The sequence below is a fragment of the Nicotiana tomentosiformis genome, chromosome 10, assembly GCF_000390325.3.
Source record: "Nicotiana tomentosiformis chromosome 10, ASM39032v3, whole genome shotgun sequence".
Lineage (NCBI taxonomy): Eukaryota > Viridiplantae > Streptophyta > Magnoliopsida > Solanales > Solanaceae > Nicotiana > Nicotiana tomentosiformis.
The window spans coordinates 27,774,123-27,787,769 of NC_090821.1; the positions used below are offsets into that span (position 1 = coordinate 27,774,123).

The window sequence follows — 13,647 nt, forward strand, 5'->3', positions numbered from 1 at the left end:
TTTTTGAACTTAAAGACACATCCACACACCTATTCGTGGGCATATAAGAACTTGTTTTTGGGGAGCTAAATAACAAAAGGCTAATATAGCTTCTTGATTTGCATCATTCTCCCCTGGTTGAAAAGGACTCGTCCTCGAGTCTAAAGGCTCTATAAATGGCGCAAGGTCAGCAACATTAAATATTGGTGACACCCCATAATCATCCGCTATCTGTAAGGATTGTCGCCTAACTTTTGAACAACTCGAAATGGACCATCAGCTCTTGGTTGCAACTTTGGATACTTTTGGTGAGGAAATCTTTCTTTCCTCAAGTATATCCAGACTAAGTCTCCCACATTAAAGAATTATTATTTTCTCTTCTTATCAACTTATTTCTTATATGCCTTTGTTTGTCTCTCATTCTCTTGTACTACTTTCTCATGCAACTTTTTCAATTGCTTAACCCTCTCATCAGCATCTCCACTAAAATAATGGGTTTTAAGAAGAGGAGACAAGTCTAATAGACTAAAAGGATTCTTACCATAAAACACTTCAAAAGGACTTTTTCCAGTTGTTTGATTCATAGACTTGTTGAAAGCAAACTCAGCATGTGGTAGCAAGGATTCCCATTCTCTTCTGTTCTTCTTGATCAAACTTCTTAGCAATGCACTTAAATTTCGATTGACTACCTCTGTTTGTCCATCTATTTGAGGGTGATAAGATAAGCTATACTTCAACTCCGTACCAAGCTTAGCCCATAAAGTACGCCAAAAATGACTGAAAAACTTAGTGTTGTGATCAGAAACAATGCTTCTTGGAATGCCGTGTAACTTGACAATATTGATAAAGAACAAAACAGCCACATGAGTTGCATCACTTGTCTTGTTACATGGGATAAGTGTGCCATATTAGACAATCTATCCACAATAACGAAGTTAGCATCCTTACCTCCTTGAGTCCTTGGCAATCCAAGCACAAAATCCCTGATAATATGTCCCCACGGTGTTGTATGAATTGGCAAAGGCTCATATAATCCTTTATTGCTCCCATGTAATTTTGCTTTTCTACATGTTTCACAATGCTCAATCAGCCTCAACACATCTATGTTCAATTTAGGCGAGTAAAAGTTTCCTTGAATCATCTTCAATGTTTTAGAATGGCCAAAATGACCAGCTAATCCATCCTCATGTGCTTCCCTCACAATGGACTCCCTTAAAGAGCTTTGTGGTATGCAAAGTTGCTTTCTATAGTAAAGAAACGCATCTCGAATTACAAACATTCTTTATGGACCCTCCAAGCATCTCTTCCAAACATCTCCAAAGTCTGAATCAGCCCCATAAAGCTCCTTGATATGGTCGAATCCAAATACATTAGTTTGCGTCATAGAAAGTAAACATGGTCTTCTACTAAGAGCATCGGCCACTTGATTGAGGTTTCCAGCCCTGTGCTTGGTTACGAACTGAAAATTCTGAAGTAACTCTACCCATTTTGCATCCTTGCGTTGAGCTTTTGTTGGTGACTAAGATACTTTAGTGCTTCATGATCAGAATATAGCAAAAAATCTCTTGATAATAAATAATGACTCCAATTTTGCAACACACGAACAATAGAAATAACTCTTTTTCATAGATGGAGTACTTCAATTTAGATCCACTTAGCTTCTTGCTAAAATAAGCCACGGTTTTACCTTCCTAGATAATAACTCCTCTAACACCAACACCAGAAGTATCACATTCTACTTCAAATAAAACATCAAAGTTAGGCAACTGAAGGATATGAGCTTGTGTCATCTTTTTCTTTATCAATTCAAAACTCTTTTGAGCTTCTTCATTCCATTTGAACATGCCTCCTTTCAAACACTCAGTTATAGGGGCAACAAAAGTGCTAAATATTTTGATAAATCATCGATAGAAGGACACCATTCCATGAAAGCTCATTATATCCGAAATTGACTTAGGAATTGGCCAACTTATGATTGCCTCGATCTTGCTTGGGTCGGCTTGAATACAAACACTAGTTACTATGTAACCAAGTAAGCAAACACTGTTAGTATAAAAGATGCACTTCTTGAGTTGTGCATATAGCTTCTCTCTCCTTAAGGTTTCAAAAACCTTCTCCAAATGCCTTCCATTTTCAACTTCCTCTTGGCTATAAATTAGGATATCGTCAAAGTAGACAACAACAAGCTTCCCAATGAATGGTCTACACACATGAGTCATAAGCCTCATGAATGTGCTAGGAGTATTTGAATAACCAAAAGGCATTACCAACCATTCATACAAGCCTTGGCTAGTCTTGAAGGCAGTCTTCCATTCATCACCTTCTCTCATATGAATCTGGTGGTACCCATTTTTCAAATCAATCTTTGAAAAGATCTTAGAATCATGTAATTGGTCAAATAGATCATCTAACCTTGGGATTGGGAAGCAATATTTGATAGTGATCTTGTTGATTGCTCAACTATCAACACACATCCTCCAAGTGCCATTTTTCTTAGGAACAAGCAAAGCAGGTACGGCACAGGGACTAAGGCTCTCCCTCATTAAACCCCTCTCTAATAGCTGTTCGACTTGCCTTTGGAGTTCAGATTGTTGTGTAGGATTCATCCTACAAGCTTCTTTGTTTGGCAATGATGCTCCGGGTATAAGGTCAATTTGATGTTGAATATCGCGCATGGGTGAAAGTTCTAACGGAACATCTTCAGAGATCACATCATCAAACTTAGCAAGTAACTTCTTGGCTCGCGTATCTAACTCATGCTCTTCATCTTGTGAGTCTTCCATGGCTACTACTATGTACAATGGCTCTCCTTTATTGATGTGGCCAATAATATGTGATCTGGTCATTAGCATATCAGACATGATCTTTGCCCTCTTTGAAAGTTCTTTTGGGTGCAATGGCAGCAAAACGATCTTACATCCATCAATTATGAATGAATAGGTGTTACGGTATCCATCATGAAAAGCACGCTTATCATATTGCCATGGTATTCTAAGTAATAAATGACAAGCATCCATCTTTACCACATCACACCAAATTTGGTCTTTATAGATCTTACCAATAGAAAAGGAGGCCAAGTATCTTTTAGTGACTTTCATACCTCCACCATATTGCAGGCACCCGACTTTATAAGGTTTGGGGTGTACCTCAGTCTCCAAACTCAATTTAGTGACCATCTCTTCCGAAACAGCATTAGTGCAACTTCCACCATCGATAATCAGTGAACATACCTTGCCATGTGATGTATACCTTGTGTGGAAAAGGGCTTCTCGTTGTGATGATTTTTCATCTTCATGTTCAGCATGTAAGATCCTCTGAATAACAAGCATATCACCTTCATCAGGTTCTACATAGGCATCCTCATCTTCCTCGTTAACTTCCTCAATTGGCTGGATGTCTTCATGATTGGAATTATCTTCTTTGTCAAACAACATAACAACCTTTCGGTTAGGACAATCAGCTTGCATATGCCTAAAACCTTGGCACTTAAAACATCTTCTCCTAGTCATATCTCCTAAGGTTTCTTTTCATTACCCTTTGAAGATGAATTAGAAGAATTACCTCTATAAATTGCCTTGGAATTTCCACCACTACCACTAGTACTTCCCTAATTGGAATAATTCTTCTTGGTGTATAATTTCTTTGGCTCCTTTTGTTGTTGTTCGATGTTGATGGCAAGCTTTCATACATCTTTGAATGTCCAATAAGGTTGTAGGCGAATAACATCGGAGATGGCACGCCTTAAGCGACCAATATATCTTGCTATATTTTGTTCCTTAGGTTCTCGGGTATCACACTTAATCATGAGGTATTCAAACTCTCGAGTATAGTCTTCCATGGTCTGGTCTCCTTGGCAAAATTTACGAAATTTAAGATAATTCTATTGTTTGTACGTATCAGGAAGAAAACGTCTTCGAAGTTCTCTCTTCATCTTCTCCCAAGTTCGAATTTTTACCACGAACTTCTCTTTCTATTTCTCGCTTCACATTTTCCCACAAAGTGAAGCATATCCCTTAAACTTGATGGCAGCGATCTTAACCTTTTTCTCCTCAGAATAATCTTTGAACTCAAAGATTCGTTCTACGGTGAATAATCACTCTATAAATGCATCCCCTTGTGCTTTTCCATCAAAATCAGGAACTTCAACCTTCACATCATCCCTTTTCTCCCGAGTATGGTTCTTCATTCTCCTTGGGCAATCAGAGTCATCATTTCGTTGTCTCCAAGGAGGATCTGAATTTTTACTAGAGTCATCTCTATCAGCTATATGAAAGGGGATAATATCAGAGTCCCCTACATCATCTTCCTTGGGCCTTCTACGTCATTCTTTCCTTTCGTAGTGTTGGAGTTGGCTTTGTAATTGTTCTATTGTCCTTCTCATCTCTTCCATCTCCATGTCACAATCGGCTGCTCTTCCTTCACCTTCTTGAACCCAACAACCTTTTCTTGCTTGCATAGTAGGTTCACCACCTGCTGCTCTGATACCAAATTGATATGATTCTTCGAATTAACAAAGAACCAACCGACTAGAATCAAGATCCTGAAACGAAAACGTGGTTTATGGGCTGAATTCAAGAAACAACATATCTCAAGTTTTAGGACTCGAAATCCGATGATTCAAAAATAAAGTGAAAGATAATAATCTGAATTATAAGAAAGACTATTTACTCGTTCAAAACAAGTAAATATTGATGTTGCACCAGTTCAATGAAAGTTTTGATTCTATAATATCAAAAGAACGAATTTAGATTAAGAAACAAATTCTTAAAAGATCAAGATTTAAACAAGTTCCTAAAGTCACCACTTGGAATCAATTAACGTGATAAAGAAATACCACACACAATTGAAAACAAGATAAAGACTATCACCACCTTGCTTGGAATCAAAAACAAGGATAAAGAAAACAAAATAGAGAAAAACACTCTATTGTAAAACTAGGAAAAACCTCAAAAACGTGAATTGCATTCTACAAGACAAGAGAACCCTTTATATAGGCCTAGAGTCTCTTCTTTGATGACCACAATTCCTATTTTAATAAGGTAATAAAATAACTAAATACAAGGAAAGTAAAATCCCTATTCTACAAGGAAATGAAACTAAAATCTTACTAAAATGAAAATCCTTATTCGAAAAGGAATAAAATAAATCAAATTTAAGAAGGAAAGGGTCTTGACTTCATGAAATCAGTCTTGGGCTTTTAGAACTTAAAGACACGTCCATACACCTATTCGTGGGCATATAAGAACTTGTCTTTGGCGAGCTAAATAACAAAAGGCTAATATAGTTTCTTTATTTGCATCAAGAAGGTCCGGCTGCCAAGAGAGGATTACAAACAAAACGGGTAAAGGCTTGTATCATAGTTACCAACAGAGAAAGGTTAAAGGCTCAAAGGGGTTGACTACGGATAACAAATATTGGGTGGCAACAAAAAGCTCAAACAGACCTAGGAAAGCCTACAATTATCTTCCAAACTAAGCAAACATAGAATTTCACCTTGAAACACGTTCGGGGCAAGTTCTAGACTGTCCACTAAAATAATTGGATTAACAACAAAAATTACCTCACCTCTCATACAACTAGACCGTAAAAGAGGATAGAGTCTAAAGCCTACAACGACCACAATCAAGTTAAAGATCACTATGGTCCAATCAACCACTTAATGATTTTCAAAATCAACTCAAGAACCTCAAAGTCACTAGCTAGAGTTATTTTCTTCCAAAAACCTTGTTTCAACCATAAGCACGGAGTGAAATGTGTTGGTGCTAAATGAAACATGGATAACTCTTTTTAGAGAATGACTTGATTAGGGTTTTTATTCATTACTACTACTATTATTATTACCTAAACACAAAACGGACTCTTTCCCTTAAGAAAGTTATCACACCATCCATCCTCGGAAAGAGTCACCCGGTTCACACAAAAGAACACCTTTGAACAGAATCGTGGAATTAAAAAAAATCAAAGGCTTATTATCCACACTACTATAAAAATCATAAAAGCTACTAACATGAAAATAAACTACTAACATAAACAAAATAAAAGTAAACAAATAAAGAATCTAATGAAAGTAATAACTACTAAAGATAGATAAAATGAAACAGAATCATCCAATTATTATATTCCAAAGTATCCAAATGTATCCAATGTATCAAATAAGCTTTACCCCTCCCACTGAATAAAAGTAAGCATTGTGCCCAATGCTTAAAAAAAAGAGCAAAAGTAAAGAGGGCGAACAAACTCCCTAAGTGTCCTTGGTCATCATTGTGTCCCCAGCAGCATCAGTCCATGTTGGCTCAGCATACTGAATATCATCATCAAATCTAGGAGTGGCTGGAGTAGTGAACATCGCATGCACTGCATCAATAATGTCAGCGATAAGGCATGGCTCCTCAGACTAACCAGCGGGAGCATCCTATTTAGATGGATCTGGGTCGGGCTGGGATGGGTTAAGCAGCATGTCAAATGGCAAATCTTTGGTTGTAGCTATCCGGTCACCTCAGTTCGAAACTTATCCACTGACTTCTTGCTGGCTTGGGACTTCTGCATCTTCTTCACCTGCTTGGTCAACCCTTCGATCATAACACCATGATGTACCAATGTGTCCATAATCACCTTATGGTTTTCCAAGATCTTGCTCAGCATCTCATCAATGTCAGTGGGATCTTGGGGTGCCTGTGTAGATGACTGCCCTGAAACAACACTGAAGATCTCTCACAGCTTTGAAGTAGCTACCTACATCCAGTTGTTTAGACTCGCCAATATCTGGGAGAGTCGCAGAGCAGAAAGTGGGCTTGTAGGAATAGGCATCGACCTCAAAACTGGAGTAGGGACTGCCCTAGGAGTTGTAGAAGGAACTGTAAAGGGAGCTGAAGATGGTGGCTCAGGCGTAACAGCCGCTGCACTTGTAGAAGGCTCAAGTGATGTGGATGGAATATCAGGTGTATCAGAAACTACCACTACCGGCTCATCATACTAGCCAGCAGTAGTAGAAGGCTGAGCACTATTCTTCGGGTTCCTCGGATCCTGCAGCTTGTACCACTCCAACGGCCTTGTCGATTTTACCTTTGTGTCAAATGACCTGGGCTCTACCTTCGCATCTATCAGATACTCGATAATGGTGCTGGGGTAGGGATAAGCGGTGTTACTCTACTGTGCCACTACGAAAATGTTGGCCAACATCAGGGAACCCACATTGATCGGGAACCCGACCATGATAGATGCCACCAAAATAGTTCGAGGAATAGGTAGGTTGTTTTAATCCTGCTACAAATAAAGGTTTGCCACCCCTTGGCCTCGAAACTCAATGTGCTCCGAAGAATAGGAACCCCAGCAGCAATCCAAGGAGGAGTGGGTCTTGGTGCTAAAATCTCTGCAAGCCATGACCTGACCTCTTCTTTCAGAACCAACATCTCTAAGTACTCTCTCGACTCCACATCCTAGACTCAAAAGTACACGTTCAAAGCATGCTAATCAAACTTTACTTTCGAATTGCGCACTTTTGTGACCTTTGTCCCCTTGAGAATATGCAAAGTATTAGCATAAAACTCTGTACAAGGTGCTCCTTGACATCCACTAACTTATCCGTAAATAGGATATACCCTTTTCTCTTTGTGAACTTCTCCAAAACTGCGGGATTATGCTTGTCAAGATCGTTCAATAAAAATTGTCGTTCATGAGTCAAAGATCTCAACGTCTACCACATCCAGAAGTCAAAGAATGCCTGGCAATTAACAAATCTATCCGCCCAAGCCTCCTTCTTCTTTCTTCTTTCTGCACCTGCTTGTGTACCTGTTCCCCCTCTCCTATCATCAGGGTGGTCATCAGAAGCAAACCGTGCAACATCTGCCTCGGACTCCTGGCTAGCACTTTTAGAGCCCTAGGAAGTATTGTGGGATGTAGAAGGCACATACAGAGGCTCAGATCGCCCCTATGGCCTGGATTGCTCCCCAGTGTGCTACTCGGAATAGACACGGAGTTTCCCTCGGAGGCTTCCCTAGATGGGTGGGCCATATGAGCTAGACTAGGAGAGGTCTCTACCTCTCTCTCAGCCTGCTATTGCTTTCTTTGAAATTTTCTTTTGCACTTGGAGGCAAGGCACCTCTGCCTAAACCCCTTCAAGCTTCTCCTATTCCCTAAGTAGATTCACCTCGTCCTCATGATCGTACCATTATTTGTATCAACACAAAGAGAATTGCCAGTTGAAAATCATGATTCAACACAGTTAAGACTCATGTCAGTGAGTGAGAACAACATAGAAGCAATGGGGTTATAAGTAAAGAAACATGCTGCAGGAATGGGTGAAGTGTTGTTTGCATATTTTAAAGTGCGGCCCGCAGAGAGGATGTGCGGACTGCACAATTCCAAGTTCGGCCGCACTTTTGCACAGATGTGCAAGGGTCTCAAATGAATACTCTGTGACGGACAGTGCAGGTCATTGTGCGACCGTAGAATTCATCTATTATCCGACATCAAGGTCTTAGTGGGCAAGCCTCAGATAGACAGTGCAGACCAAAAATGCGACCTCTCCAGAAATTTTGTAGTGCGCGCAATTAAAGTTCGGCCGCAGAAACACTATCCTCCTACCAGTTACCCTATTTAGCAAACTGCGAACCGCACAAATTCAAATGCGGCCGCACATTTCAAATTTATGTTGAGCAGGTCTTATGTTATAGCTTGGTTTTGCAAAACCTTGATCAAATATACTTGGCAACATGGTTTACATATAGTAATCAGTTAACCCAACCCATTGTAGCATGTTTAAATAGTTGGGCATTACAAAACTACCTTATATGGATCCACGGATGGAATATAATAACATATGGCCTAAAACGAAGCTAAAAAGGGAAAAAACAAATAATTTAAAAATTAAAATAAAACAAAAGCAACATGAAATGAAGCATACCAGATGATGTAAATGTGCAAAGATCATGTGAGTAAAAATGGGTGTGTGTGTGATATTGTTAGATCCTCAGGTAGTCGCTCAGAGTAACAGTTCTTTCTCAAAAGTGTGAAAAATATAAAATGAGGCCTAAAGTTCTATTTATACTTAGAAAATTTGAGAGGGAAAAGAGTCTGAGTGCGGCCGCACAATTTCAAGTGTATTCCGCACTCTTCTACCTGGACTTCAAGTGTTTGTTACAATTGTGTGGTCTGTACAATTTCATGTGCGGCCGCACAATTCTTCCTGAAGTCGCACATTTGGCCCGCACTAACAGAGAAAAAGTTAAGAGACCCTGTTTTTTGACATATAATTTAGCTCCAGGAAGTGCAGTCCGCAGATGAAATCTTCGGCCGCACAATCTCTTCTGCAGTCCGCAGATGAAATTTGTGGCCACACAAATGAAAAGTGCGGTCCGCATTTTCTGCTTCACTTACACAACTTTGTCCACCATTGTTTCATCTAAAACTCATCGCTACAGTACACTCCAAATCAAGTTAAAAATAACAAATAACATCTAACTACAAAAAGAAAAAAGGAAAAGAACTTGGGTTGCCTCCCAAGAAGCGCTTGATTTAACATCCTCAATGTCATAGCATCCTCAAACGAAGTAAATGACTACCACCATATGGCTATCTCCAACGCTTCCTAAGTAGTGCTTTACCCGGTGACCAATGACTCGGAATATTTCATCGCTCTTGTTCTTCAAATCCAATACACTGAAGGGTGTCACACAAGCAATTTCAAACGGACCACTACACTTTGACTTAAGCTTCCCGGGAAACATCCCCAATCTTGAGTTAAACAACAACACTAGATCACTGGCCTTGAAATCTTTGTTCCAAATGTACTTGTCTTGAAGATATTTCATCTTTTCTCTGTACAAGGACGAACTCCCATACACATGGTACCAGAACTCATCTAATTCATTCAAGTGTGCAACCCGCAAGTTAGTGGCTATATCCCAATCAAGATTTAATTTCTTCAAGGCCCACATTGCCTTGTGCTCTAGTTCCACTAGAAGATGATAAACTTTCCCGAACACTAACCAGTATAGAGACATTTCGATATATGTTTTGTATGCCGTCCTATAAGCCCATAACGCATCATCATGCTTCTTGGACCAATCCGTTTTATTTGCATTCACCGTTTTGGAAAACATACTCTTTATCTCCCGGTTGGAGACTTCCACTTGACCACAAGCTTGTGGATGATAGGGAGTCGAGACCTTGTGAGTAACATCATACTTACTAAGTAAAGTATCAAAAGCCTTGTTGCAAAAATGTTACCCCTCATCGTTTATGATTATACGTGAAGTACCAAATCGTATAAAAATATTCTTCTTCATGAAAGCCACTACACTTCTAGCCTCATTATTGGGTAAGGTGACGACCTCAACACAATTGGACACATAATCCACTGCGACTTAAATGTAAGTGTTTCCACAAGAACTCACAAAATGGCCCATAAAGTCAATGCCCCAAACATCAATAATATCAATCTCCAAGATGGTTGTGAGAGGCATCTCATTTTTTTTGAAATTCCACCGGCCCGTTGACATTCTCCACATCTTTTCACTAAGTCACTTACATCTTTGTAAAGAGTAGGCCAATAGAAAAACCAAAACTTAGAACTTTGGTTGCCGTTCTTTGTCACGACCCCATTTTCCCCTCCATTGGATGTCGTGATGGTACCTAGTCTCTAAGACTAGGTAAGTCTAACAATTTGCAAAATAACTGAATAATAAAACTAAAGCTCAAATCTAAACATGTAATATAATTCAAACTGCGATTTCTAAAATCAATACATCTCTCAACACCCGTTAGAAATAAGTCACAAGCATCTGAGAGCAATTACTAAGTGTCTCTATACATCAGAGTCTAAAGGAAAATAACATAGTAAGGATTGAGGGGGACTTCGAGGTCTGCGAGTACTGGCAGATATACCTTGAAGTCTCCACGAGCGGTCCAACTCACTGGTATCTGGGCTGGTGGGAAGAACCTGGATCTGCACAAAAAGATATGCAGAGTGTAGTATGAGTACACCACAACGGTATCCAGTAAGTGACAAGCCTAACCTCGGTAGAGTAGTGATGAGGTCAGGTCAGGGTCCTATTGGTTTAAAAGAAAAGTAAGGTAGAAGATATAATAATATTTTGAAATGACTAAGAATTTAAACAATAAGAAGTTTCAGAAAATATCAGCACAATAAATAGAGGTACACAGCAGAGGCACTCCCGAGGTACCGCCTCGTAGTCCCAAATGTAAAGATGCAGTACAGAGGGATCTCCCGAGAAACTGCCTCGTAGTCCCAAAGTAAATATGCAGTACATGGGGATCTCCCGAGTAAATACATCGTAGTCCCAAAGTAAATATGCAGTACCAAAGTAAATACGCAGTACAGGGGGATCTCCCGAGTAAATACCTCGTAGTCCCAAAGTAAGTATACAATACAGGGGGATCTCCCAAGGAACCACCTCGTAGTCCCAAAGTAAATATGCAGTACGTGGAGATCTATCGAGGGACCGTCTCGTAGTCCCAAAGTAAATATTGCAGTATGGGGGGATCTCCCGAGAAACCGCCTCGTAGTCCCAAAGTAAATATGCAGTACAGGGGGATCTGCCGAGTAAACGCCTCGTAGTCCCAAAGTAAATATGCAGTACCAAAGTAATTATGCAGTACAGGGGAATTTCCCGAGTAAACGCCTCGTAGTCTCAAAGTAAGTATGCAGTACAGGGGGATCTCCCAAGGAACCACCTCGTAGTCCCAAAGTAAATATGCAGTACCTGTGGATCTCTCGAGGGACCGCCTCGTAGTCCCAAAGTAAATATATAGTATGGGGGATCTCCCGAGGAACCCCCTCGTAGTCCCAAAGTAAAGATGCAGCAGGTAATCGAAAGGAAATGCAAATTTTCAGCAAAAATCTTACAGTTAAAGATTTAATTCAAATCAAGTAAAGCACGTAATTCAACTAAGCATGTTGCACAAATTCCAAGTAAGAATTAAGGCACATAGGCATGCGATACTAGGCTAAACAGGATCACTACATATGTTGAGGCAACTCAGTTAATGTATTTTAAACGCCAAATAGGTGTACGACCCCTTAAACTTGGCTCTAGTTTCTATTTTGATACTTTAACTTAGCGTTTTTCCTATTGAAAACTTTAATATTTTATAAAGTGATCTATTGAATATTTTACTCATAACCAGTAAAAACAATAAGGTGCGTGTAATTCACATATGAATGACTTAGCAAAATGACAAATAAGAAGGAGACACGTGGCATTTGGGCCCAAATAGTCAAAAAGAAGTTTTGAAAACAAAAAATATTTATTTTAAACACCCCCCTCCCACCGTCACCTTCTTCCCAACCACCCTCTTTCTTTTTTCATTCCATGGAATCCCACCACTAAGTGGAAGATAAAATTAAAGATCCGTTAGAAGAGGTTGAGTCAAGCCCAGTCAGGTTCTTGCTTCCATGTGATGAAGACGAGCTACTAGCAGGTTAATGGATGATTTTGATCTTAGCGGATTACCGATGACGGTGGAGGATTTGGACGATGATTCTTTTAGCAGTGGAGGACTCGAAATGGAACCTGAGGATCAAAATAATATGCTTAATGGTATTGAAAACTTACGCATGTCTTATAGTTATCCAAATGGTGCTGCAACTGTTGTTGGGGAACACCGGCGATTCTAGCAACCACCGGCCATTGCTCATTTCCTTTCCTCCTTCATCTATTTTATTCTGTTTCGTTATTTTTTTTAACTGATAAAAGAGCAAAACTGAAAGAAGTAATCGGACATTTAATATTTCGGCAGCTTCTATTAAAATCGGCGACATTTATCACCATTTCTGGTCTTCCATCGTTGTGGTATCAGAGATTCGTTCGTGTTCTGTCTATTACAGATTTCGTGGTCGGCGTGTAAATGTTAAAACCTTGATAAATTTTATTCTGGCAATAAAATTTATTAATTACGGCGATCTCCATTAATTTCGGCAATAAAATTTATTGCTATTCTTCTTTTTCTTTTAAAAAAGTCCATTTTGATTCAAACAAAAAATAACATGATCTAAAACCCATTAAATTTACGCGCGTAAGAGGGGGTGAAATATAACTCTCTTTCCATGTCAGCTTTTGTGTTTAATAGGCATACATTAATTTGGGTTGAAGTGTTCAATAGGAAAAACGCTAAGTTAAAGTATCAAAATGGAAACTGGAGCCAAGTTTAAGGGACCGTACACCCATTTGGCCTATTTTAAAAGGAAACAACTTCATTAATGTATTTCAAATCAGCAAGAACCGAATTTTCCATAATCATCCCGTGTACGCACTCGTCACCTCGCGTACATGGTGCTCACATATCACAAACTATTACAACAGTACCAAATCCTAAGGGAATTTCTCCCACACAAGGTTAGACAAGTCATTTACCTCAAATGTCACTCAATCAATCGGTAAGAATGCATTTACCTTGACTTTCCGACTCCGAATAGTCCAAATCTAGCCAAAATCAATTACATAACATGAATACAACTACAAAAAACTAATTTAAATAATGAAACTACGAATTTAACAAATAATCAAAAATTCGGCCCAAAAAGTCAACCCAGGCCCACGTCTCAGAATCGGGTAAAAGTCACAAAATACGAATACCCACTCGACCACGAGTTCACCCATACCAAAATTACAAAAATCCGACACCAAATCGCCACTCAATTCCTCAAAT

The 13,647-nt window shown here is 39.3% G+C and overlaps 1 protein-coding gene across 1 annotated transcript; it reads right to left on the minus strand.

The window, feature by feature from the left end:
- Nucleotides 1–2,435: 2,435 nt before the first annotated feature.
- Nucleotides 2,436–3,488, minus strand: LOC138899917 (uncharacterized). Its single transcript, XM_070186618.1, has one exon. It carries the CDS (start codon nt 3,486–3,488, stop codon nt 2,436–2,438), a length of 1,053 nt encoding a protein of 350 aa, XP_070042719.1.
- Between the last annotated feature and the right edge of the window lie 10,159 nt (nt 3,489–13,647).